Below are 25,586 nucleotides of genomic sequence, written 5' to 3' on the forward strand. Positions count from 1 at the left end.
AAAGATAGTTTGTGGATCTGTGAAGTGTGAAGTCTGAACTCGAACCGATGTCAAAGAACAGTACTACTACTATTATCGTAGACAGTTTGTTTCTCTGTCTACTACTATTATTGACAAATGTAAATTTTTAGACTTCTGAAATAAAAATACTTGTCTTTTACAAATATAATTGATATTAACAATCGTGAAATTTATAAAAAAAAATAAGAGAATTATTAATTTCGTATTAAATGGAGTTTAAAATGATATCCGTGCTTTTGTGGTAAATAAGCCTAAAAATGGCCACAGTGATTTTTTTAAACAAAACTTAGTTTTAAATATAATGTGATCTACTCTTTCAAAAAACATGGGGTTGATCCAACTCGTATATTTGTTTTTAATTGGTTATTCAAACTATGCATTCGTATTTTGTCTCGATAATGATACTAAGTGTAATGCAACATCTACAGTAGGTGTACAATATGAATTTACTACTGAGATAGTCAACAGTGAACATATAATAACATTCAAAGGCTATTATTACAAATACACTAGGGAAAATTATGTGAAATCTGCTTTAAAAAATGCTGGTGTAAGTTTTCTTTCTGCTATTAATTCATCTTTATAAATTAAATAAGATTATCATTAATTTTTATAATTTTAAGCTTATGATCAGAAATATATAATAATAAAAATTGTATTTTTGTGATTTCATACTATAATGGTAGCAGCCTGTGAATGTCCCACTTCACAGCTAAAGCCTCCTCTCCTTTTTTTGAGGAGAGGTTTGGAGCTTATTCCACCACACTGATCTTTAGCGGGTTGGTGGAGTACATGTTAAATTTTGACACATGCAGGTTTTCTCACTATGTTTTCTTTCACCATCAAGCATGAGAGCTTTATAAATACAAATTAAGCACATGAAAATTCAGTGGTGCTTGCCCGAGATTGAACCCACGATCATTGGTAAAGATTCACATAAAAATGATTGGAATCCCATCAGATATTGCATGTATATAAAAAATGTAATAGATACATTATAAAATGATAAAAAATAAGACTGTTAACTAAAAGAACATTGTAGTGATATTTATAAACATATATAGCATACATAAGTATTAAGGCTTTCAGTCTCGATACATTTTTGACTTTCAGGAAAAAAATTTGAGATTCGGTCCGGTCTCAAAATTCGAGACGTTCGAGACTTTTTCGTAAATAGGTTTCTTACTGATAGGCTATTCATTTAGGCAGTCAATACAATATGTTTTAATTAATTATTTATTAATCAACTGTTACAATATAATCAAATATAAGTAAAATTTACATTTTTCATTTTTGTAATAGGCTCATAGACAGTAAAGGGCATTCAACTGTGCATATAAATACCCTGCGTTAGAAAAAGCTTTCTGTGCTTCGACTTGTCACATAACCAAATTAAAAAAGAATGGTAGTTTAGTAGATTAGTATTAGTATTTTTTTTTGTAGAATATTTGACTTACGTCAGTCTCAAAGTCTCAAAAATTGGAAATAATAGTTTCAAAATATGACTAATACATTGAGACTCGAAATTATCGAGACCGAGACTTCCGGTATGAAAGTTTAAATTAATAAGTATTATGTACTATTGCACATCTGTCATGATCAGACAGAGATTATAAGCCTGGATTACATGAGTTTTTTGTGTCTTAAAATGAGTGTATGTGATATAGGTGTGTATGTGTGTGTTTGTTACCATATCATAATCAAAATACAATGACAATTTATTAATTGTAATTTTAGAATTGTTAAGAGTAAGGGAATAAAGATTAAAGTTATTAAATCTACTACATAACATAATATACAATGGTCCAGAGAGAATTTTTCTGCTTTCATAACTCAATCATTTGTTTCATCCTTAATAAAAATATAAATGTGAAAGTTAAATTGGTTGTTTGTTATGTTTTCATTTAACTACTCAACTGATCATTAAGAAATTTTGCATATATGTTGTCATCAGTACAGAAAAGGACAAAGGGAAAGAAGCCATGGACAGAAACTAGTCGTTGAAAAACTAACAAATGTTATTATATGTTGACACCATAATAAATAATTAGCTATTGTGCCTCTAGTATACTGTGCCTGAAAGTGTTAGTAGGAATATAAATTATTGGGACAATTACAATCACAATCTATAGTGTTACCATAAAGTGGGTTGTTAGGGTAGAGGAAACATTTTTAAACATAAGATTTGCTCTTTGTGCATACATAACAGATTTAGTTGCACCAAGTCAAACGTTGAAACAATAAAAAATAAATAAGTTTATTCACAGTGGTGAAGATAAGTATGTGAGGCTAAGTTGCATATGTCCCATGAAATTTTCACACAAGTTTGTGGGCCAACTAGGTGGCACATAGCATGTAGATCTTCAACAGGAGGAGGCTTACGCATGGCAGTAGTACATTTACTGGCTGATTTCAATTGGTTTTCAAATTAAACATGAAATTGTGATCTTGCCAATTCATGTGTTCCATTGTTTCTCTTAGACCAGATTGACCTAACCAAACAACTACCACAATTTAAGAAAACTGTATTATCAGCAAATATAAAGATTCAAGAATTGATTTGGCTTTATCATGCAACATTGAATTTACAAATCATTCTTATTTTTCTATTAAGAGATAAGATATGATATTCATTATTAAAAAAGAGTATAATTATTTGTTAATAAAAATTATTTTGGAACACCGAGTTTAACATTAATAAATTTAATTAGAAACAAAATGATGTGTCATTAAAATAAATATCAATAATAAATTATTATATAAATAACATATTGCTCACTTTAAAAAGTCTTAATAAAACTGTCTTGATTTTCTCTTTAAATTATCATAATGAAGATTACATATCTGTATTGTAGCGATGAGGGTGGTGAATTATTTTGTTGGTTTCTTTATTACCCTTTTATGTCTTAATTATTCAACTGATCATCATGAAATTTTGCATACAGAAAAGGACATAAGGCACCTCTCCCGCTCTGCTGATTTTCAGCTGTTTGTCTGAAACATTAACTAGACAAAACTTTTATTTGTGTTAATTTTGTTATATTCCTAATTGTACTTATTAAATTACATTAACATTAATTAAAATGAACTGTACACATCTCAACTTAAAAAATTTAGCTATTATAATCATTATTGTCGTGCTATTTTAATATCAGCTAGAAAATTATTGCATTTTCGAAATTATCATCCACGAATTTGTAGTGGAGTAGCATAGTGGAATGATTTCTAAACCTATTATTTAACAGAAAAGATTTGGTCAGTATTGAGGACATAACCAGTATAGCTCTCAACCTCTAGCTCTAGCTTTCACCACCTGGATTGCTGTCTTGTGATCAACACATAATTGACAAACTAAATTTTGCTTTTAGATTTCAAATTGGACCATACTTCAACGCAATAATGCCGCTAAAGAATACCCAAGTGACTTTGATGTTATTGTCTTTGGAGATGACTTGAAGGATGGCATTGAAGCGCTCCGTGATCACCCCGCTGTCATTCGCGTCACAGCTCAGCGTCAAGTCCTTCGCACAATTAAATTTGTTAATGAGGTCAGACAATATTTTAATATTATCAACTTGTCATTGGAGTGATGTCTAATGTACCTTCATATGTTAACATCTGAAAAACAAAACAGATTAATTAGTGTGATCATTTACATTATTATGTATTTATATTAGGTCCTTACATATGAAATTGGCGTTTTGTACGGGAGAAATATAAAGTCAAGTTTTTTTTTGTAAAATATATTTAATTAATCAAAGGATGCACCGTTGTTATCTATGCACTTTTGCCATCTCATAGATAGTTCATTGATCTCTTTACTAAAAAAACCATGGGGGCGGGAATCAATAAACTCTTTGAAGGTAGCTTGGACTGCCGCATTCCGATGCGTTGAATTTTTTTCCTTGTAAGAAGTTGTCCAAATTCCGGAAAAAATGGTAATCTGTTGGATCAAGGTCCAGGGAGTACGGTGGATGTCGCAGACATTCCAATTGTAGCTCATCTAACTTAGTGGTTTTTTGTTGTGCAGTGTGTGGTCTTGCGTTGTCGTGAAGCAGCAGTGGCCTAGAGTGATTGACCAATCTCGGTTGCTTAGCAGCTAGTTCTGCCTTCATGGTTTGCAGTTGCTGACAAAAGATTTCTGCCGTAATCGTTTGACCAGAATTTAGAATGCTGTAGTGAACGACACCGGCGCTAGTCCACCAAACACTCACAAGTAACTTTTTTTTGAGTCAATTTTCGTTTAGGGCAGGATTTGGAACCTTAGAGACCCCTAAGGTTCAGCCATTGCGACGAGCGCTTCCGATTATCGTACAGTATCCACTTTTCATCACAAGTAATGATTCGATTTAAAATCCCTTCATTATTGTGTCGGTTGAGCAAAGTAACACAGCAGTCGACGCGTGTTTGCAAGTTCGATTCACTCAATTCATGGGTACCCATCGTTCAAGTTTTTTTACTTTACCGATTTGCTTCAAGTGGATTAATACAGTTTTATCACTTACCCCAAAGCCTGCAGGTATCTCTGAAGTGCTTTGTGATGGATCCGCTTCCACAATAGCCTTTAATTCTTCATTTTCCACTTTGGTCTCTGGCCGTCCACGGGGTTGGTTCTGAAGGTCGAAATTTCCAGAACGAAAACGTTGAAACCAAAAACGAACCGTGTTTTCTTTTGCGACACCAGCGCCGTACACAACATTAATCCTTCGAGCTGTTTCTGCAGCACTGGTGCCACGGTAGAACTCGTACTCGTAAATATACCGATATTTCATGTTTTCCATTGTGCGGTAATAAGCGACGCCAAAGAAAAAAATAATGAGGAAAAAACAAATGAATGACTGTTTTCAAAATTCAAATGTACCAGCTAAATGAATTTATAAATTTGAATTTGGAATTCTTAACCAAAGAGGTGATATTTCTGATCAAAGTGGTCAGTACGACAAAACGCTAATTTCACATGTAAGGAACTAATAGTTAGCTCAGGTTGGACAGAATTTGATATTTTACTAATGGCAGGCATCAGTATCGGTACAGTATCTGAACGTGTTGATAGGTATCGCCGAATCCGTCAAATGACAGATACGAAATAAATATGAGATTAAATTTTAAAAGGTTGATATTTTCATTAACATAATAAAATTCGATACAGGACGCTTGCGGTCCAGGCGGATGTCTCTATTCTGGATGGAGGAATCCTAAACGTCGATCTCGTGGTCTCCATTCGCTCAGGAAGCTCCGAGAGGTAAAGTTACTTTTGTTCATTGCTTTCTATTTGACATACTGGTGAAGTAGTGGTTTATATAGAAAAAAATGCTTCGATTTTATTATATAGCCTAGTTCCACTAGCGCTTACCAGCACTAAAGGACTAAACTGTTAGGATTCGATAGTACGCCACGCCTTTTAAATATATATGAATTCATATAAAGATATAAATATACATGTATTAATGTTAAAAAATTACAATATAAATAAAAACGACAATTTATAATATATTATTTCAATGCTACGGTAGTAAATGAAAAGTAAAGATTATATTTAAGTCGTCTTGGTACGTGTTTATTTACAGAATGATGGCTACTCGTCTAGAAAGTTACTAAGGACGGTTCCGCGGCAGATAACATCGGTCCTAAAGGCAGACCTGCTGTGGTCGCTGGGGGTAACGGGTCAGTACTATCGTTGAAGTATTGATGCTTCGCTTCGCTTTGCTATCACATCTTGCAATGAAACAAATAAACACTCACACAACACATAGTACTTTTTATTTTAATTTAACATTTAATTTAATCTTGTTAACTGTTTATTTTAAAGCACTTATAAGAGCATTTAATAATAAAGTATGTTTTAATTTCGATAGTGATGAAATATACTTAAACATAGTAAAGATTATTATATATTTAATAATAAATCTTAACAAATTGTAAACATTAAAACTATGTTAATAAATGTAGAGATGTTTTTTTGTAATGCCTAATACAACAACAAATAAATTAATAATACATAAAACTAAGAAGATGCAGCGCGTTTCGGTCAAGGTATGTGTAATATCATTGTAGACACCCTTTAACCTTTGACTATTTACGTGACAAGTGTGTATTTCGTGTTCTTATTTACGATGAAAAAAGCAGATATGGTCCAGTGGTAAGAACACGTGAATCTAAACCGGTGATCGTGGGTTCAAACCCGAGCAAGCACCACTGAATTTTCATGTGCTTCATTTCTGATTATAATTCATCATCGTGAGAAAACCTGCATGTGTCTAATTTCACTGATTCCGCCACATGTGAATTCCACCAACCCGCACTGGAGCAGCGTGGTGGAATAAGCTCCAAATCTTCTCCTCAAAAAAAGAGAGAGGAGGTCTTTAGCCCCGCAGTGGGACATTCACAGGGTCTAACTTTATTTACGATAAAATGTATAAAATATAGATTGTTTTTTATCATTCAGTTTGGTTATTGGTTTCGATTATTAAAACTAAAATTGATTTAATATAAATAATACGTGCCGTTCATATTTTTTTTTTCTACTGCTTACAATACGTTAAGAACTAACTGTCTTTACAATTATCCGGTGACATATATAATTATACAAAGTATCTCCGTCATTTTATTGATTACATTTATCAAAGTTATGTTAAGTGGAAGCTCATTAAAAGGTTATGAACCGTGAGATTTTACATAATATTATAATTAATCGTATGTTTAATTGCGGTCGGTATCACTTAGATTACACGTAAGATGATAGATGTTATCAAATGTGCTTGTTTGCCGAGCGGATAGAATGAGCGAAATAGTTCGACTAGTAAGGAAGTCGTTACGAGTCTCTGAATGCGAATCTCATTAACATTCCACATAATTCAACACCAAAGATAATTTAGATGACAATGTTTTGTTTATTTAGTATAATAATAAGCGTTTCAAATCATATGCTGTTTGTTTCAGATTTTTTGATTATTTAAATTGTTATATAATAAAATGTAATTAAAAGTTTTGGTCTGATCGTTTTGTTTTTAATTTTAATAGTAGGTAAATCATTTGTTTTCATGTTATGTTATTTTTTTTTTTCATATTATATTAGAACAACAGACTATTTCACGCAATTAATTCAGTAATTACCAAATTAAGATTATATTTAGCATTAATAAACGAAACTTTTATAACCAGGCGAGGGAATCAAAGTAGCGGTATTCGATACGGGGCTGTCTCGTCATCACCCGCACTTCGGCCGGGTTCGGGAACGAACGGACTGGACCGGCGAAAATACCCTGGACGATGCCCTGGGTCATGGAACATTCGTAGCAGGAGTCATTGCCTCCAGGGCCGACTGTCTTGGCTTCGCGCCGGACGCTGATTTACATATATTCCGTGTATTCACCGACAACCAGGTACTTGAAGCTTATGTATAAAATGGATTTTATTATATGACTCAGTCACACATTTATCTCGATGAAAAATTAATATTATATCGAAATTTCGACGCAAGTTCTATATATGAATTGCTGGTCTTGGCTTAGGTGAAAAAAATCGTTTGAGCGTTACGGTAGCATGCGAAAGCAATCCCGTGGTGCTCCTCGTTAAGATGGAAAGGGTACCGCTGGTTTTTTAGTGGGTATTCCGATGTTCGGGGCGCACTCGGCGCCTTGGACACCGGCGAGCACCGCATACCCCTCCCCCCACACTGTTCCCTGGGAAACCCGAAACGCGTAACTCCAGCGTTAAAAAAAAGGTGAAAAAATCGTCTTCATCTTTATTGGTCTTCATGTTCAGCAATTATAGACATTATTGTCAGTATAATAAAGTACTATCAGTGGTTACCCAGCTATATCCATTTCCTGGAAGGATTTATTACATGATGTGAGAGGACTTGTTTATTTACATCAATTATCTTGCAGGTGTCTTATACGTCGTGGTTCCTCGACGCCTTCAATTACGCAATATTGAAAAAAATTGACATTCTCAACTTAAGTATCGGGGGACCCGACTTCATGGATCACCCTTTTGTCGATAAAGTTTGGGAGCTGAGCGCTAATAAGGTCGGTACATAATTTTTGTTTGTTCTTATTATAATATTAATTTATATTTACTTATATATAAGAAATATTTAATTATATAATATAAACGCAGGAGTAACGCAATCTGTCCGTTACTTTCCTACACCTCTTAATTGTTTTTCATGTAATAAGTTAGGAATATAGCTTGAACATTGGAGTAAAACATATGTTTTATAATATTATTATTATTATTATTTTAATTTTGGGGCAGTCAGGCCGAACCTTAAAGCAATACTGACAAAGTCATTAATCTCAATCAATCAATCAATCAATCAACAGCCAATCGTTGTTCACTGCTGAACATAGGCCTCTCCCAAGGCGCGCCAAAGCTCCCTGTCTTCCGCCTTCCGCATTTAGTTGGTGCCCGCCACCTTCTTAAGGTCGTCGGTCCACCTGGCTGGAGGGCGCCCTACGCTGCGCTTGCCGATTCGCGGTCTCCACTCTAGGACTCGTCTGCTCCAACGGCCATCGGTCCTACGATATACGTGACCAGCCCACTGCCACTTCAGCCTGCTAATTTTGCAAGCTATGTCGGTGACTCCGGTTCTTTTCCGGATAATCTCATTTCTGATCTTATCCTTCAAAGATACTCCGATAGCTCGCTCCATAGCACGCTGAGCGACTTTGAATTTGTGGACTAGTCCCGCAATTAGTGTCCACGTTTCGGCACCGTATGTCATGGCAGGTAAGACGCATTGGTTGAAGACTTTCGTCCTTAAACATTGCGGTATAGACGACTTGAGGACTTGACGAAGGTTGCTAATTGCCAAATCCCAAGCGAATTCTTCGATCGGCTTCCTTCTCGAAGTTGTTCCTACCGACTTGTATTATCTGTCCTAAGTAGGTATATTCACTAACAACTTCGAGAGGTTTCCCCTCGACGTATATCGGTCCCGGCACGACATGCCTATTGAACATGACCTTGGTTTTGTCCAAGTTTATACCAAGACCAACACACCGGGAAGACTCGCCTAGTCTACGCAGCATTTCGGTGAGTTGTTCCAGCGACTCTGCTATGATGACGATATCGTCGGCAAATCGAAGGTGTGAGATGTACTCGCCGTTTACATTGACTCCATACCCAGTCCAATCCAGCGTTTTGAAAACATCTTCCAAACGCGTTGGTGAACAGTTTCGGGGATATTACATTCCCCTGTCTCACCCCTCTGCGCAGTTGGATCGCCTTCGTCTTACAGTCTTGGATGTGGACAGTCATTGTAGCGGCGTTGTACAGACATCTCAGTACCTCGATATATCTCCAATCGATATGACATCTCTGCAATGAGACGAGCACTGCCCAGGTTTCGATGGAGTCGAAGGCTTTCTCGTAGTCCACAAATGCCATACACAGCGGCTGATTGTACTCTTCGGTCTTCTGCACAATCTGCCGAACAGTATGGATGTGTGCCACTGTAGCCTGATCGAAAGCCGGCTTGCTCTGGGGGCTGGAACTCGTCAAGTCGTCTGGCGAGACGGTTCGTGACGACTCTTGAGAACAGCTTATACACGTGACTCAGGAGGGAGATTGGTCTGTAGTTTTTCAAAAGGGTTTTATCACCTTTCTTAAAAAACAGTACCACCTCACTCCCGCTCCATGGTTCCGGGGTCTTGCCATGTTGGATGACGGAATTAAAGAGGCTTGCTAGCTGTTTCAGGACCGGAGTCCTGCCTGCCTTAAGCAACTCTGTTGTGATTCCGTCATCTCCCGGAGCTTTGTTGTTTTTAAGCTGTTCTAGAGCCGCCCTAATCTCGCCTTGGTCAACGACCGGGAGCTCCTCGGAGTAATGGCGCGTTAGAGGGGCGCGCTAGTCATCAATACTGATTCCCACGGGTTTATCCGATCTTGAAGAGAACAACTGCCCATAAAACCTCTCTACTTCTCCGACAATCTCAGGCCTAGAGGTAACGACCCCACCATTTTCGGTTTTAAGTTTTGTCAGACGCGGCCTCCCAAACTTGCGAGCGAACACTTTTGATCCCCGATTTTGCTCAATCGCAGCTTTGATGGCATGGGTATTGAAGCGCCGGAAATCGCGTCGCGTCAGCGTTTCTATTGTTCGGTTTAAGGCCTTATCTGACAAAAACGATGGTAGTTCTCATCGTTTTCTCATGAGCTCGAGTGTCTCAGCAGAGAGTTTTGGTGCGTTGTCTCTTCTCTGTGGCGGAAAACACTTGCGGGATGTGTTTTGCAGTATTTTGACCAGCGTGTCGGTTTTCTCATCAATGCTGCTTATGGTTTCCAACGCGGTGAATTGATTTTGAAGTTCCATTTGGAACTTTTCGGAGCCTTGAGCAGCTTGAAGCATGGTAGGTCGGAGAGTAGACCTCATCATTCTCGATCTTTCGGCTTTGAAGTCGATATTTAGAGTGCCTCGAACCAAGTGGTGATCACTTCCGGTATTAAACCTGTTGATCACTGAAACATCTCTAAATATGTGCCTTTTATTCGAAATGATAAAGTCTATCTCGTTCTCGTTATCTTGTCACGTTATCGGGGCTTCGCCAGGTCCACCTCCTCTGAGGCTTCTTTTGAAAGAAAGAATTCATCAAAAAGAGCCCCTGCGCTTCGAGAAAGTTTACCAGCATTTGCCCCTTGTGATTTCTGCAGCCCAAGCCGTAAGGTCCGACTTTCGATTCACCGCTATCTTGTACTCCCACTTTAGGATTAAAGTCTCCCGTAACAACATTGTATTGGACCTTCGAGGTGTCGTTGAGGGCCTTTGCGATGTCCTCGTACATCGCTTCGACCACATCATCAGAGTATGTCGAAGTTGGCGCATATACCTGTACGACCTTCAGGGAGTACCTGTCGGAAAGTTTTAGGACAAGGTACGCTACCCGGTTCGACACACTACTGATTTCCACAATGCTGCTAATGAGATCCTTTTTGACTAGAAAACCGTCACCACCCTGGGAGAGGTTATCACCTTCGCGGAAGTAGAGTAAGTTACCGGACTCTAGAGTTATCGTGTCTCTCCCTGTCTTCGGACTTCAGATAACCCCAGTATAAGCCAGTTTATATGACTTAACTCTACTTCTAATTCGGCGAGGTGATGGTCTAGCCTCATCGAGCGTCCATTGTACGTTGCCATGTGAAGTCGTTATACGGTACGGAAGATGTTATACGGTAGCCTGCCGTGAACCGGTGATTCTTAGCACCCCCTGCCTTGCCGATACCGCGACCGTCATTAATCTATTTATATATAATTGGTTTTCGCTCGCGGCTTCACCGGCGTGTTGGGTTCTCAGGCGATAGGCTTGCTTCAAACAAATTCATCAAATCGGATCAGTGGTTTAGCCGTGAAACCGTAACAGACGAACAAAGTTACTTTCGCATTTATAATATTAGTATCGATATCTACGAATTAAAACGTGTCGTTAATTTTTTTTTATAGTATAGGTTGGCGGACGGGCATATGGGCCACCTGATGGTAAGTGGTCACCAACGCCTATAGACATTGTAAGAAATAGTTAATATTTCTTACAATGCCAATCTTGGGAACTAAGATGCTATGTCCCTTGTGTCTGTAATTACACTGGCTCACTCACCCTTTAAACCGGAACACAACAATAACAAGTACTGCTGTTTTGCGGTAGAATATCTGATGAGTGGGTGGTACCTACCCAGACTGGCTTGCAAAGTCCTACCACCGGTCGTCAATTAACATAAAAGGCATAAACTCCAAAGTTTTTCTTTGTACTATAAACGACATAAATATGAAACACGGTTAACGCAGAAGAGAAGGTGGGGAGCTTAGCGTTGCGAAGACTGGGGGATAACGATATCATATTTACATTCATCATTCGCACTGCGAAACTATGGAATGCTTTACCCGAATCCGTATTTCCTGATAGGTACAATGTCGATATCTTCAAATCCAGAGTAAACAGGTTTCTTTTAGGCAAGCGTGCTACATCTTAGACCGTATCGAAGCTTAACATCAGGCAAGTCAACGGTCAAACGCTAGGCTATTAATTGTAAAAAAAAAATATTACGTAATATCTCCCCTTACCATCCATCTCTACTTGAGTAGATGCTTAGCGTTAATTTTTCGTTTTAATGTCAACAGGTGATAATGGTGTCAGCGATAGGCAACGACGGCCCACTGTACGGAACCCTAAACAACCCAGCGGACCAAATGGACGTCATTGGTGTCGGCGGCATCGGGTTTGACGATCGCATCGCGAAGTTCTCCTCCAGAGGGATGACTACTTGGGAACTGCCGGAAGTGAGTCCATTTGACTTTTACTATATTGTTATAAGCGTAATGGATGTTTGTTTTTCCAGGTCTACCTACATAATATTCTAGATAACTAATCTATTAGCTATTGCTATGGTATATTTAAAAGTGACTGCCTCGTTGGTCTAGTGGCTTGATGTAAGGCCGCAGACCCGGAGGTCCTGTGTTCAATTCCCAGGTCGGGCCAATAAAAAGTTATTGGGTTTTTCTGTCAGAAAATTCTCAGTAGCAGCCCGGAGTCAGGAAGTTGGAAGTGTGTTCACTCCCGTGCCTCGGAAAGCACGCAAAGCCGCTGGTCCTGCGCCTGAACTCTTTCCGGTCGTGTCGGATTGCCGTCCCATCGGATTATGAGAGTTAGGGAATAGAGAGTGCACCTGTGTTTGCGCACACACTTGTGCACTATAATATCTCCTGCGTAGTTGGCTAATCTCTCTTGAGATTGACCGCCGTGGCCGAAATCGGTCTGGAGGACATTATTATTGTATTTAAAAGTTCACAAAATGTATAGAGAATAAGATAACGTACGATATAAGTTCCATACAATATTTAAATATAGTGTAGACTTATTCAACTCAATGCATGAAATTGTTTGGCGGTACGACCGAAGAGCAAAGTTACATTCCTCTCATCTCATATGAGATTCAATTAAAAATTAAGAGATTCAATCTCAAATACTAGAATAGGATATATTATAGGGAGCCTGGAAAGAGATAAGATTTCCAAGACAATGGAAATGGAGAATTTTATAGTATATGTTAGCCACTAGAACGATGATGATAAAATTTATTAAAAGCTTACATTACTACTTTATCTGCTTAACTAATTTTAAATGTACAAGATATATTATTATTACGCGTTGGCGATGTAAGCAATGGTCAATACATCTTACATCAGTAACAGTAACAGCCTGTTAATATCCCACTGCAGGATAAGGCCTCCTCTTCCTTTTGAGGAGAAGGTTTTGGGCTTATTCTACCACGCTGCTCCAATACGGGTTAGTAGAATACACATGTGGCAGAATTTCAATGAAATTAGACACATGCAGGTTTCCTCGCGATGTTTTCGTTCACCGTCAAGCACAAGATGAATTATAAACACAAATTAAGCACATGAAAATTCAGTGGTGCTTGCCCGGGTTTGAACCCACGATCATCGGTTAAGATTCATGCGTTCTAACCACTAGGCTATCTCGACTGTTTTTAATACATCTTACATCGCCTGTCTATCTATTACATGTCTATGGGCGCATCAGGTGTCCCGCCCGCCTACCTATAACATTAAAAAAAACAATTATAAAAGTAACAACAAACAAACAATTAGAAAAGTAATCATATCAATGTTAAAAAAAATCTAATTTAAAACATTAAGGTTAACTGCTAATTAACTGTTTTCCAATTATTTAATTATGCTTATCCAGATGATTTTCCCTCTATATATTTATATATGTAATTATGATATTCCATGATTATATAATACATAAAAAATGATATGGACGTAAATTCAAAAACCTTATTTTAAGTTTGTTTCGCAAAATTGAAGATATTGTAGCAAAATTTCGACGTCATTAACGTACCTTCGATAGCTCAGTTGGTAGAGCGGTGGACTGTAGTGAAATTGATGCGGAAATCCATAGGTCGCTGGTTCAAATCCGGCTCGAAGGATACTTTTTAAATTTTAAAATAACAATACCTGACTATGTTTTTACTATATTTATAGTCCTTATAATTATTTTAATAGAAAAAAATCAATGAATCGTTTTTAGTAACATAAAGGTGGGTTTATGTATATGTAGGTGTAGGTATATATATATATATATATATATATATATATATATATATATATATATAGTGTATAATTTAATAATAATAATAATTTAATATCAGAATGTCTTAAAATAAAATAAGAAAAGAAATAAATATTTTAAATAAACAATCAAATATTCAAATCATTAATTATACTGAAACGAATTAAAAGCTTAGTTAAATTAAATGAACGATGATGAAATTACAGTAAATTGAATTCATAGATGCATAGACCCCTCAACTGCAATACATATTTGAATCGCGATGACTTAACTAAACCCAACTATCGACTTATTTTTAGTCCTAATATGTTTCCTGCAATATATGTTTGCGGTGAACAATAAACTATACATTAATTAATAACATTTTAAATGAAATTTTTGGTGTAGAAACTTTTGAAATGAACGGTAATCTAAAGCAGATATGTAATATATACTTAATTTTATTTAATGAAATATTTCTATTGTTCTATTAAAAACAATATATTATTTTGAAACGTTTTATGTAAATTAATGCAAAAAACACTTTGCAATTCGAAACGGTAGTTAAAATATTACGAAATCCTTACTCATTTCATAAATGTGAAAGTGTTTGTTTGTTTGCTTGCTACGCTTTCAAGTTTTTACTTCTCAACCTAACATTAATCTTGCACATACGTTGTCTAGTTTACAGAAAAGTATACATAAGAATACCTAACACTTTTAAAATAAATGCGTAATAAATAAGCGGGGCTTGTTGCGCGCATTGGTAATTAGATCGGTTTAAGAATTCTTATATCTCAAATCAAAAAATCAACAGCCAATCATTGTCCACTGCTGAACATAGGCCTCTCCCAAGGTGCGCCAAAGCTCCCTGTCCTCCGCCTTTCGCATCCAGTTGGTGCCCGCCACCTTCTTAAGGTCATCGGTCCACCTGGCTGGAGGGCGCCCTACGCTGCGCTTGCCGATTCGCGGTCTCCACTCTAGGACTCGTCTGCCCCAACGGCCATCGGTCCTACGACATACGTGACCAGCCCACTGCCACTTCAGCCTGCTAATTTTGCAAGCTATGCTCGGAGTATCTTTGAAGGATAAGATCAGAAATGAGATTATCCGGAAAAGAACCGGAGTCACCGACATAGCTTATATCTCATTAGGTAAAAAATACCATGAGTTAAAATCATTATTGAAATCCTACGAAATCGGGACCGTTATAAATGTTTAATTTAGTTCTTCATACTGCACAACAGGATTTTTGTAATTATTTTATTATTTCTATTTTGTTAAACATTTTAATTGATAACAAATTAAATATTATAACAAGTAAACTAGCGCCATCTCAAACCCAACCATAGAACTTAGTTAAACCTTTCATCACTAGATGGTGCTTTACGATACGCGACCAAAGCTGAAACGCTGGCAAGATTCGCTCACGAATAATGACCTGCTCGGTGTATTTAAATATTTGTATCGAGTCATAGGGATCTTGATAGCTGCAAGATAGTGCTTCCACACCTGCTGGGACATTATTTGAAGGCTTTCTAAGAAAATACTCGCTTCTTGATACGAGTGCTACCGGCTACTTCCACCTGGTGGGATAGTCTGCTGGCTCCGTACTTAGAGGTGCATTCGCCTATTTGTTAAGTGTAACCACCCGCATGATGGAAAATAAACCGCATTTGTAAGAGCAATTAGTCTTGTTTTTCCAAAGAGTATCCTCCACCAGACACCACCCCATTACAATATATAAATTTTATCTTAATTGGCCGTCATAATATATAGGTAGGTATAAACAAAATATTGTGTCTTCTATCACACACGGTTTCAAATAAAAATCTTACAGTACAGTAACAGTAACAGCCTGTTAATGTCCCACTGCTGGGTTAAGGCCTCCTCTCCCTTTTTGAGGAGAAGGTAAAAATAAAAATCTTAATTTTATATAATATATGTATGTATAATATCAGATTCTATTTAATTTATTTTTATCAGTACCTATAGTAATTATAAGGCTAGTAATACTTTTGTGTAACTATGAAGGTACACACGCTTTCTTCTCAAGTCTGCGATATTATTTTCTGAATCAATCAATAAGCAAATTTGTTGCAACGACTTTGAAAAAAAATTTTTTTTTTTTTTAACAGGGCTACGGACGTATGAAGCCTGATATTGTTACATATGGAAGCGGCGTGCAAGGGTCGAATGTGAATGGCGGTTGTAAATCGCTCAGTGGTAAATATATTTCATATTAATTTTTTTTTATAGAATAGGAAGGCGGACGAGCATATGGGCCACCTGATGATAAGTGGTCACCAACGCCCATAGACATTGGCATTGTAAGAAATGTCAAACATCCCTTACATAGCCAATGCGTCACCAACTTTGGGAACTAAGATTTTATGTCCCTTGTGCCTGTAATTACACTGGCTCACTCATCCTTCAAACCGGAACACAACAATATCAAGTACTGCTGTTTTGCGGTAGAATATCTGATGAGTGGATGGTACCTACCCAGACGAGCTATATATTAACATCTTGCATTTAGCTAATTTGATTTAAATATTTGTTATAATTAATTCAATGTAAAATATGTACTTTATCGATCGTAACTAATATCATGGCGTTTGTTTGCATTACTTATCTTATTGTTATGCAAAATCAACAACAACGATGGAATCTTAGACTATTATATTATAACAAACAAACTATAGTCTTACTATTATATATACTATGTATTCATATCTATATGGTATATTAGTATATGGACATGGTATGTTAATAGTGTTATTTCTTTTTTCATGACTTTATTCAACTTTAATTTTTGACGAGCCGGTTGGCGTGGTTGGTAGAACACTTGCCTTTAACGCCGAAGGTTGTGGGTTCGATTCCCACCCAGGACAGACATTTGTGTGCATGAACATGTATGTTTGTCCTGATTCTGGGTGTAATTATCTATTTAAGTATGTATTTACAAAAGAAAGTAGTATATGTAGTATATCAGTTGTCTGGTTTCCATAGCACAAGCTTTGTACAAGCTTAATTTGGGATCAGATGGCCGTGTGTGAAAAATGTCCCAGGATATTATTAATATTATTCAAGAGAAATAAGAATCAATTTAAATTAATATATCAATACAATCGTAATAAAGCTTAATTATCAAGAAATACTTGAAGATATAATTTTATTTTTTTAAATATTTACAGGAACATCTGTAGCATCCCCAGTGGTTGCTGGAGCGATAGCTTTACTCGCGAGCGGCGTACCTCGCCAGAATCTGTCGCCTGCGTCGGTGAAACAAGCGCTTTGTATAACCGCCAGGAGACTGCCCGGGCCGAATATGTTCGAACAGGGCCACGGAAAACTCGACCTCATCAGTGCTTATCAGGTGATAATAAATATTAAAAAAAAATCTCATATAAAAGATTTATTACTTAAGTTAGTATTACATAAAATAAAATAGTAATAACAGCCTGTAAACATAATGCCGGGCTAAGTTCTCCTCTACATCTATGGAGAAGGTTTAGAGCCTATTCCACTATACAGCACCAACGCGGGTTGGTTTATCATCCGCCACACGTAGATTTTCTCAAGCTGTTTAAACAAATTAAGTATATGAGAATTCATGGATACTTGTCCAGGATCTAAACCGTTTAATATTTGTCAATATATTACAAAATGGCGATTTCATTTTATTTAATTAATTAATTTTTTTGGCATGTGTGTTTAGTTCCTCCGTGAATACGAACCCCAGGCCAGCCTAAGTCCCCCGTACATAGATCTGACGGAGTGCCAGTACATGTGGCCATACTGCACCCAGCCGCTGTATTATAGCGCGCAGCCCACCATTGCGAACGTTACCGTCATCAACGGACTGGGTGTGTCGGGCAAAGTGGTGAGTTTTAATATCAATTGTAATTGTAGATCTGTTGATATGTTTGTTCTTTCATAAATAAAATTATACGATTGGGCAAGATGTTGTACTATTGCTATGCATCTATATGTACTTTACAATAAATCAATAATTACTCAATTTAATGTAACGTTACCACTCTTGCTTCAGTGCAATGCGATTGTATTTAATTTTTATTAATTATAATAATATTTATATATTGTATGAAAATTAACGATATATGAAACATTGCTGGCGATTGTGTGAAATGTGAATTATTATTTAAACGAGGTGCTTTGTGATAACACACTTTGCAATTATGATAAGTGGTTATGAATATTTTAAGTATTAGATTTTTTTTTTAAATCTCGTAACACTCATTATAGACAAAAATAAAAAGAAATTACCATGAATTAAAATAATGCGAATACGTATAACGTCGATAGCATTGCTAACGGTACTTACAGACGTCTTTTGACGTCATTACAATTCCAATTCTATCTTAACAAATTCATCGGATGACGTGCCTTTTTGTTATAGACAAATGTAGGTTGGCATCCCCATCTGCCGCACGGAGTAATATTATCAGTGTCAGTGGATTACATCGACGTACTTTGGCCATGGTCTGGTTGGTTAGCTATTAGTTTCTCGGTCCTGGAGAGTGGTGCTAACTTTGACGGCATCGTTGAAGTAAGTTAAACAAAACTTATTATTATCTTGAAAAATATTTAAAATACATATAAGTATTAATGATATATTTTGCTAATAATAGGGCCATGTTAACGTCACGATCGAGAGCTTTGATGTTGTCGTCGATTTCGTCATGAAGAATACGACTCTCATGCTTCCTATTCGGTAAATATATTTTTTTACTATTATGATTTGGATACGAAGCGTTTTACAACTTCCGCCGGGAAGATAAGGGATGTAAATAAACCGTACCGTAACCGTAACAGCCCGTGAATGTCCCACTGCTGGGCTAAAGGCCTCCTCTCCTCTTTTTGAGGAGAAGGTTTGGAGCTTATTCCACCACGCTGCTCCAATGCGGGTTGGTGGAATACGTGTGGCAGATTGATGCAGGTTTCCTCACGATGTTTTCCTTCACCGTAAAGCACGAGATGAATTATAATCACAAATTAAGCACATGAAAATTCAGTGGTGCTTGCCCGGGTTTGAACCCACGATCATCGGTTAAGATTCACGCGTTCTTACCACAGGGCCATCTCGGCTTTTACATTTAAATAAAAAAAAAACAATTTTCGTTTTTAATAAATTCATCTGCTAGACAAAACCGTAAAAGATCTTTCAATTAATATAATATAAAATACATATAAAATAAAATATATGAACTGCTGTTGACTTAGTTTTATGATACAATAGAAAACTAAGTCACTCTAGTGATTTTTAAAAACATTGACGTTTTTATTTGTAAAATAAATTCAACAACTTCATCACGGAATGACTAAAACAAAATTAATCGGTTTTATTATATGAAATAATTTATATTGATTACGTCATTCAAAGTTAAATATAAAAATACAGATTACCTATAACGAGATGGCTCGTCGTATCACAATTGTCTACAAACAAATATGGCAAATATAAATGGTGATATTTTACAGGGCCCGTGTTATTCCCGTCCCGGTACGCGGTCGACGTCTGCTATGGGACCAGTTCCATAGCCTCCGGTATCCAGGCGGGTACTTTCCCCGCGACGACCTTCGCGCTAAACACGACCCGCTCGACTGGCATGCTGACCACGTGCACACTAACTTCCGCGACATGTACCGTCGGCTGCGGGAACATGGATTCTATCTGGAAGTCATGGGTAAGGTTTATATTATTGTCAGCCATCTTTTTATTTACAATGTTTACCTGATTTTAATTTAATGTTGCACTGTGTGACCGACTAGGTTTTGTTATGCTGATCATAACTGTAACTAAATGTGTTGTTGTTCGCTTAACATAAAAATAAAATAGGCCATCTGATGGTCACCATTGCCTGCTGACATCAATACTGTTAAAAAATATCCCTACAAAGGGCAATAAGATATATCAAATGCGCCTGTAATTAGAGGCTCATTTAACCTTTACATTGAAATAGTGAAACAAAATATTGCTAAGTCTGTCTCTCTCTACCCTGTCCGTGAGCTCGTGTGGTTGAAAGTGATTGTTTTGCTTAATAAATTATGTCAATCAAGGGATTGATTCGTCATATTTCTCAAGGTCGTGGGTTGTCTGTCAGTGTTTTTTTTTATATAGAATAGGAAGGCGGACGAGCAAATGCGCCACCTGGTGGTAAGTGGTCACCAACGCCCATAGACATTAGCATTGTAAGTAATGTTAGCCATCGCTTACATCACCAATGCGCCACCAACCTTGGGAACTAAGATGTTATGTCCCTTGTGCCTGTAATTACACTGGCTCACTCACCCTTCAAACCGGAACACAACAATACCAAGTACTACTGTTTTGAGTGGATGGTACCTACAAAGACGAGCTTGCACAAAGCTCTACCACCAGTAAACGATATTCGCGGATTATATGTTTCAGGAAGTCCATTAACATGTATTGACACGTCGTTGTACGGCGCACTCCTGCTCGTGGACCCGGAAGACGAATACTTCCCCGAAGAAATGGCGGCACTCAAGAAAGCCGTAGACTCTGGTCTCTCGCTAATAGTGTTCGCCGATTGGTACAATGCATCTTTACTGCGTCACGTTAAATTCTACGATGAAAATACGAGGCAGTGGTAATGTTATTTATTTATGAAATGAACAATTCTAAAGTTATTTATAGTTTATTAACATTTATGTCGGACGTAGGTGGATACCGGAAACCGGTGGAGCTAATGTTCCGGCCTTGAATGATCTACTCAGCATGTTCCAGGTATGACATCTTTGATTCCATTAAAATGTTCGTTTGTAATTTTCTTATTTGAATAAATATTTGTACCGTACCTATTCTACATAGATTAAGCGATTCTATAATTTGAGATTTGCAATTTTGTTTGTGTAGGTTGCTCTAGGAGATCGAGTGTTCGAAGGGACATATAAGCTTGCCGGTCACCCGATGTACTACGCAAGTGGGACGCACATACACAGCTTCCCCGAACACGGTATTCTAGTAACGGCTAAATTGTCAGACCAAGGCCAACAAGTAAGAATTAATCTCTTTCGAATTAATAAATGTGTTATATATAATGATATGTTTTTTATAATTTAATAATTAACACTCACTATTTATGTCAGCTTTCTATAATCGCTACGTTTTACAGATAATGTCAGGCGAGAAGACGAACGGAGCGAGCGACCCGTCGGGAGGCGGAAATAAAATAGACGTGCCGATACTAGGGTTGTTGCAAATAGAAAGTGAATCACGTGACTACACCAACGACACTAACAACAAGCTACCTAAGGTTTGAATGAGCTAATAATTGGAACATTTTTTTTTTATAATTAATAGGCCAGCGTTTGGCCGTTGACTTGCCTGATGTCAAGCATCGACGCGGTCTAGGATGTAGCACGCTTACCTATAAGAAACCTGTTTACTCTGGATTTGAAGACACCAACATTGTAGCAATCAGGAAATACGTAAATTATTTTTAAAATTTAAAACGCAATCGTATTATTGTTGCGCAGAATTGTTTCAACCCATAAAAACACTAATAAATGCTAAGATTTTAAAGAAATAACTATTTATATACATCTTTTTCTTACTTGCTATCCCTTTTAGCCTCTCACAAGAGATAAACAGCAATATTTTAATATTGTCAAATTAGTTTATATAGTAGGTTTGGGAATATTATAATGATTAAAATTCTTCTCACCAGGCTGGCAGGCTAGTAGTGTACGGTGACTCTTCGTGCCTGGAGGGTGGTGTGACTCGGCCGTGCCATTGGCTCATGCTAGCTGCTTTACAATACGCATTAGTGGGACACGTACCTACCTCGCTCAGAGAGGCGGCCGCTACCAGCCATCACCGCGACGTACACATCATACCATCAGGTAAGAATCGCAATTGATACAATTTATACAATAAGTATTATTTTTTTACTAGGTTACGTAATTGCTTATTATTTACATTAATAAATACAAGATTTTATATAAATATAATAAAAAATATAATTTAAATTATCCACCCTCGTGGCGCAGTTTTAAATGCTCTCATTCTAATAGCATTTAGAATATTTTTGACTTTATATTAAAACACCCAGACAGATTTTCAAAATAATGTACCTTAAAGGTGACATTCTCCAAGTTTTAAAATATGTATATACAGAATGATAGTCTCCTTTAAAATATTACTGTTAATTTCCAAGAACTGCCGAAACGTGCGGAAGGAGGACGTTTGCATGCATATTCAAGAGTCCTCTCGCCAGACGGCAGTGGACCTCGGCCCCTGCCCGAATGCGTTTCTCTTCCACTAATGGATCCCGAGCCTGTCCATGCTCCACCGTCATCCAGGACATTGGCCCCCAGGCATCAACCTACTGATCCAAAGAGCATTGGTAAATATACATACAAACTCCATTGTTTTTAAATTGACAATTTCGTTGCCTACTGAAATTACGGATACAGAATGCTTCACAAAAAGGTGAAAACTTGTAAGACTGATTAAAGAAAACTTAATCAAGAAATTGTATTTCGTTTCTGATACATTATAATATATACATAATTTATTTATTTAATAAGCTTACTAATAATATACATTTGAAACACAACAAAAACATATAAACAATTTCTAATACGTATATCAATTATACGTGTACATGACATTAATAGATTTTCGCATCAGGAATTTAAAGTAATATATTAAGTAATCTATTTTAAACATTATTACCCACTATTTTTTTTATACCCAAAATGATTGATGAGCTGTTTTTTTAAAGTACTAAATCTGTCATGAGAAATACATATATACTTATAGATAATATATACATTCTTATACAATTGAATATGTGTAAATAATATAATAGATACAATTAAACAACTCATTTTATCTTTGTATATTTTATAAGAGATCTTAACCCTTAAAAAACTGCTCTACAATTTGAAGTAACGTTTACTGTAAAAATGTTAGGTAACCAAAAAAGAAAAAAATACAAAACAAAATTTCTTATGAATAGTTAGTATTATTAGGTAAAAATTAATGAGATACCGTTGACTTTCAAAGGTGCTGTAGACGTGGAAGGGACGGAGCCAGCGCCACGTGCTTGGCGAGGCGCTGGAGCGGCAACGTCGCGGTATCACTCCGACAACCTCGATGACGTCCATTCAATCTTCGCCAGCCGAATGCTAAAACTATGCACCATTGCCGTTATCATATACTGTCTACATGTCTTCTTCAAAAGTTGCGGACGAAAATTAAGAAGGCGAAAATTGATTTCTTTAGCGACATAAATTAATACGTCGCCTAAGCCAATCCGAATGGAATTCGAGGATGGAGAAAGAGAAACGCTCGACTAGGCGTAGCGCGTAACTAGGCATAGTGTCTAACTAAGCGATACGTCTACAGAGGCGTGATAGATACGCAGATAGGAAGGTGCATAAGTATCGCCTGTTCTGCACATTAAAGACTGAACGCTTTACGGCATTTTCGTTACAGTACCGTAAAAGTGATACAACTTAATATACATAAATCGGTTCATATAGTTATATAAAAATTGAGAATTTTATGTAATTCTAATATGCATAAATAGTAAAAGTAGTTAGTGGCAATCTGTTAAAACGACTTAAATTGATGTTTATCATATGTGTAGTAGAATAAGTAGGAAATGTTATATTATTTTATTAAAGTTTAAAAATGTCTTTAATTGAAATGTTTAAAGCATAATATATGAATTTAAGAAATTTCCATTATATGTGTGTAATATAAATATAAGTAAACAAAATAAAACAAAGTTTTATGTCGATAAGTCTCTAAATTATGTCTATAGTATATTATCTTTATAATAGATATTTTATCAGTATACAATCCTTGTTACATGCAAGGGTTGTTTCTCACTATATCTCTATAAATTGACTAACATATATTGACATAGCAAAAAGTTTCAAGCGATCGCAAAAACATCATTCCCGGGGAGAGGTAAATTTAATTGAAAGATAGTGTTTATTGTACAGATAAACCAAAGTGAAATCCAAAACGAAAGGGAAGCGAGCAGGTAGTAAGGCAAAAGGGTAAAAGTTGGTTATAGTCTTAACTTTATAGGATAATACTTGTTTTTTTAAATCAATAATGTTATTATATTGTATAAGGTTGCTAACTGTAAACGGGTACAACCGATGAAAGCCATTCTTATCATTATTTTCCCTAGCTCATCTAATATAATGTACGAGGTTGCTTTCTTTTTAGTAGATTCGAATATATTCCATTCAACAAATTCTGTCCCATAAACGTCGTATATCCAACTAAACAACGACAAATGTTTTTGTTGTGAAATTGAAAGTTTATGTAATTGTAAGTTATATGTTATATAACATAGATAAAAAATTTGGTTATTGTTGCTATCTTGCTGCTAAGAATAGCATATATTTTTAAGCAAAAAGATTCTAAAGGGATAATAATGAATTAACTATTCAAGTTTTTGTTATGCCACGCATTAGATGATAAAGTCGCTTTTCTTTTGAGAAACATTCATAATCTTTATGGACCTAATAAAACTGGAGAAGTGTATGGCCTACTACTTATACGAGAGTTTGAGGTATATGTGGTAGCTAGCGCAAACTGGTTTATTCCGGTTACCATGTATATTACACGTCTCCAATCTGTAAATGCTCAACCCACCATTTTAAGTAAAATCGATGAGTATTAGAAATACAAAGCCATAATTAATAATAATTTGCACCGTTGAATTGGAGTTTTCGTTATAGTTTATTCGAATTAACGGTTGAACTTTGTAATTTTTTAAAATTCTTTTGTTATTTTGTTTTTTTTTTTTTTCTATTAAATACTGATATCAAATCGAGATTAGGCTTACCCTAAATTCGGCCTCGTTGCCATAACATAGAAATCTAAACCTTAGCAATTCTAAACACTGTGTTTATACTTATAAATTTATTGAAAATCTAGTATAGCTTATGGAACCCAGGACTTCGAGATCTGCAGTCTGATGACCAACGACGGAGTTATTTATTTATAAATAAATATTTATGTGTATATTCTGTACCTATTGATGTAATAAATTACTTCTTATTTTCCAAACAGGCATTTTATTACCTTGTAGCAATTACTATTAGTTGACAAATGTATAAGCAAACTATTATTATGAACTAACAATATTAAAAGTAATTCTAAAACGTGAACAGCGCTCCACTCTGTCATTTGTATATTAGAGGAAATTACGATGTTATATCATAATTATAAAAATAAATCTGATTTAGTACAAAAAAAACGTTACTTCATATTTTCTCGGTTTTTCTCTATCACCAACTATAGTTAAAAATTACGATTTTATTTGACTTTAATCAATATCTTTACTGAAATATCTATTTACTAATATTTTTTAAATATATTTCTTTAAGTCAATTGTAGAATTATGAACGTAATTATAATAATTAGCAGAACTTAAACTAGACTTGCGCATGTCTTTTACGCATGCGTCACTATAC

The 25,586-nt window shown here is 36.1% G+C and overlaps 1 protein-coding gene and 1 non-coding gene across 2 annotated transcripts; both read left to right on the plus strand.

Annotated features, from left to right (window-relative positions):
* The first annotated feature begins 72 nt into the window (after positions 1 to 72).
* LOC126780286 (membrane-bound transcription factor site-1 protease) lies at positions 73 to 25,178 on the plus strand. The gene is made up of 20 exons (XM_050504613.1): positions 73 to 571; positions 3,390 to 3,569; positions 5,171 to 5,263; positions 5,589 to 5,685; positions 7,183 to 7,403; positions 7,911 to 8,051; positions 12,140 to 12,298; positions 16,232 to 16,319; positions 17,291 to 17,472; positions 17,815 to 17,979; positions 18,517 to 18,666; positions 18,749 to 18,831; positions 19,599 to 19,804; positions 20,530 to 20,728; positions 20,802 to 20,865; positions 20,995 to 21,135; positions 21,254 to 21,394; positions 21,809 to 21,983; positions 22,298 to 22,486; positions 23,152 to 25,178. Exons 1-20 carry the CDS (start codon positions 347 to 349, stop codon positions 23,376 to 23,378), a joined length of 3,126 nt encoding a protein of 1,041 aa, XP_050360570.1. The 5' UTR covers positions 73 to 346; the 3' UTR covers positions 23,379 to 25,178.
* Positions 13,883 to 13,971, plus strand: Trnay-gua (transfer RNA tyrosine (anticodon GUA)). The gene is given in 2 exon segments: positions 13,883 to 13,919; positions 13,936 to 13,971. It is a non-coding gene; the product is annotated as a tRNA-Tyr (tRNA).
* Positions 25,179 to 25,586: the final 408 nt, after the last annotated feature.

The sequence above is a fragment of the Nymphalis io genome, chromosome Z (genome assembly GCF_905147045.1).
Source record: "Nymphalis io chromosome Z, ilAglIoxx1.1, whole genome shotgun sequence".
Taxonomy (NCBI): Eukaryota; Metazoa; Arthropoda; class Insecta; order Lepidoptera; family Nymphalidae; genus Nymphalis; species Nymphalis io.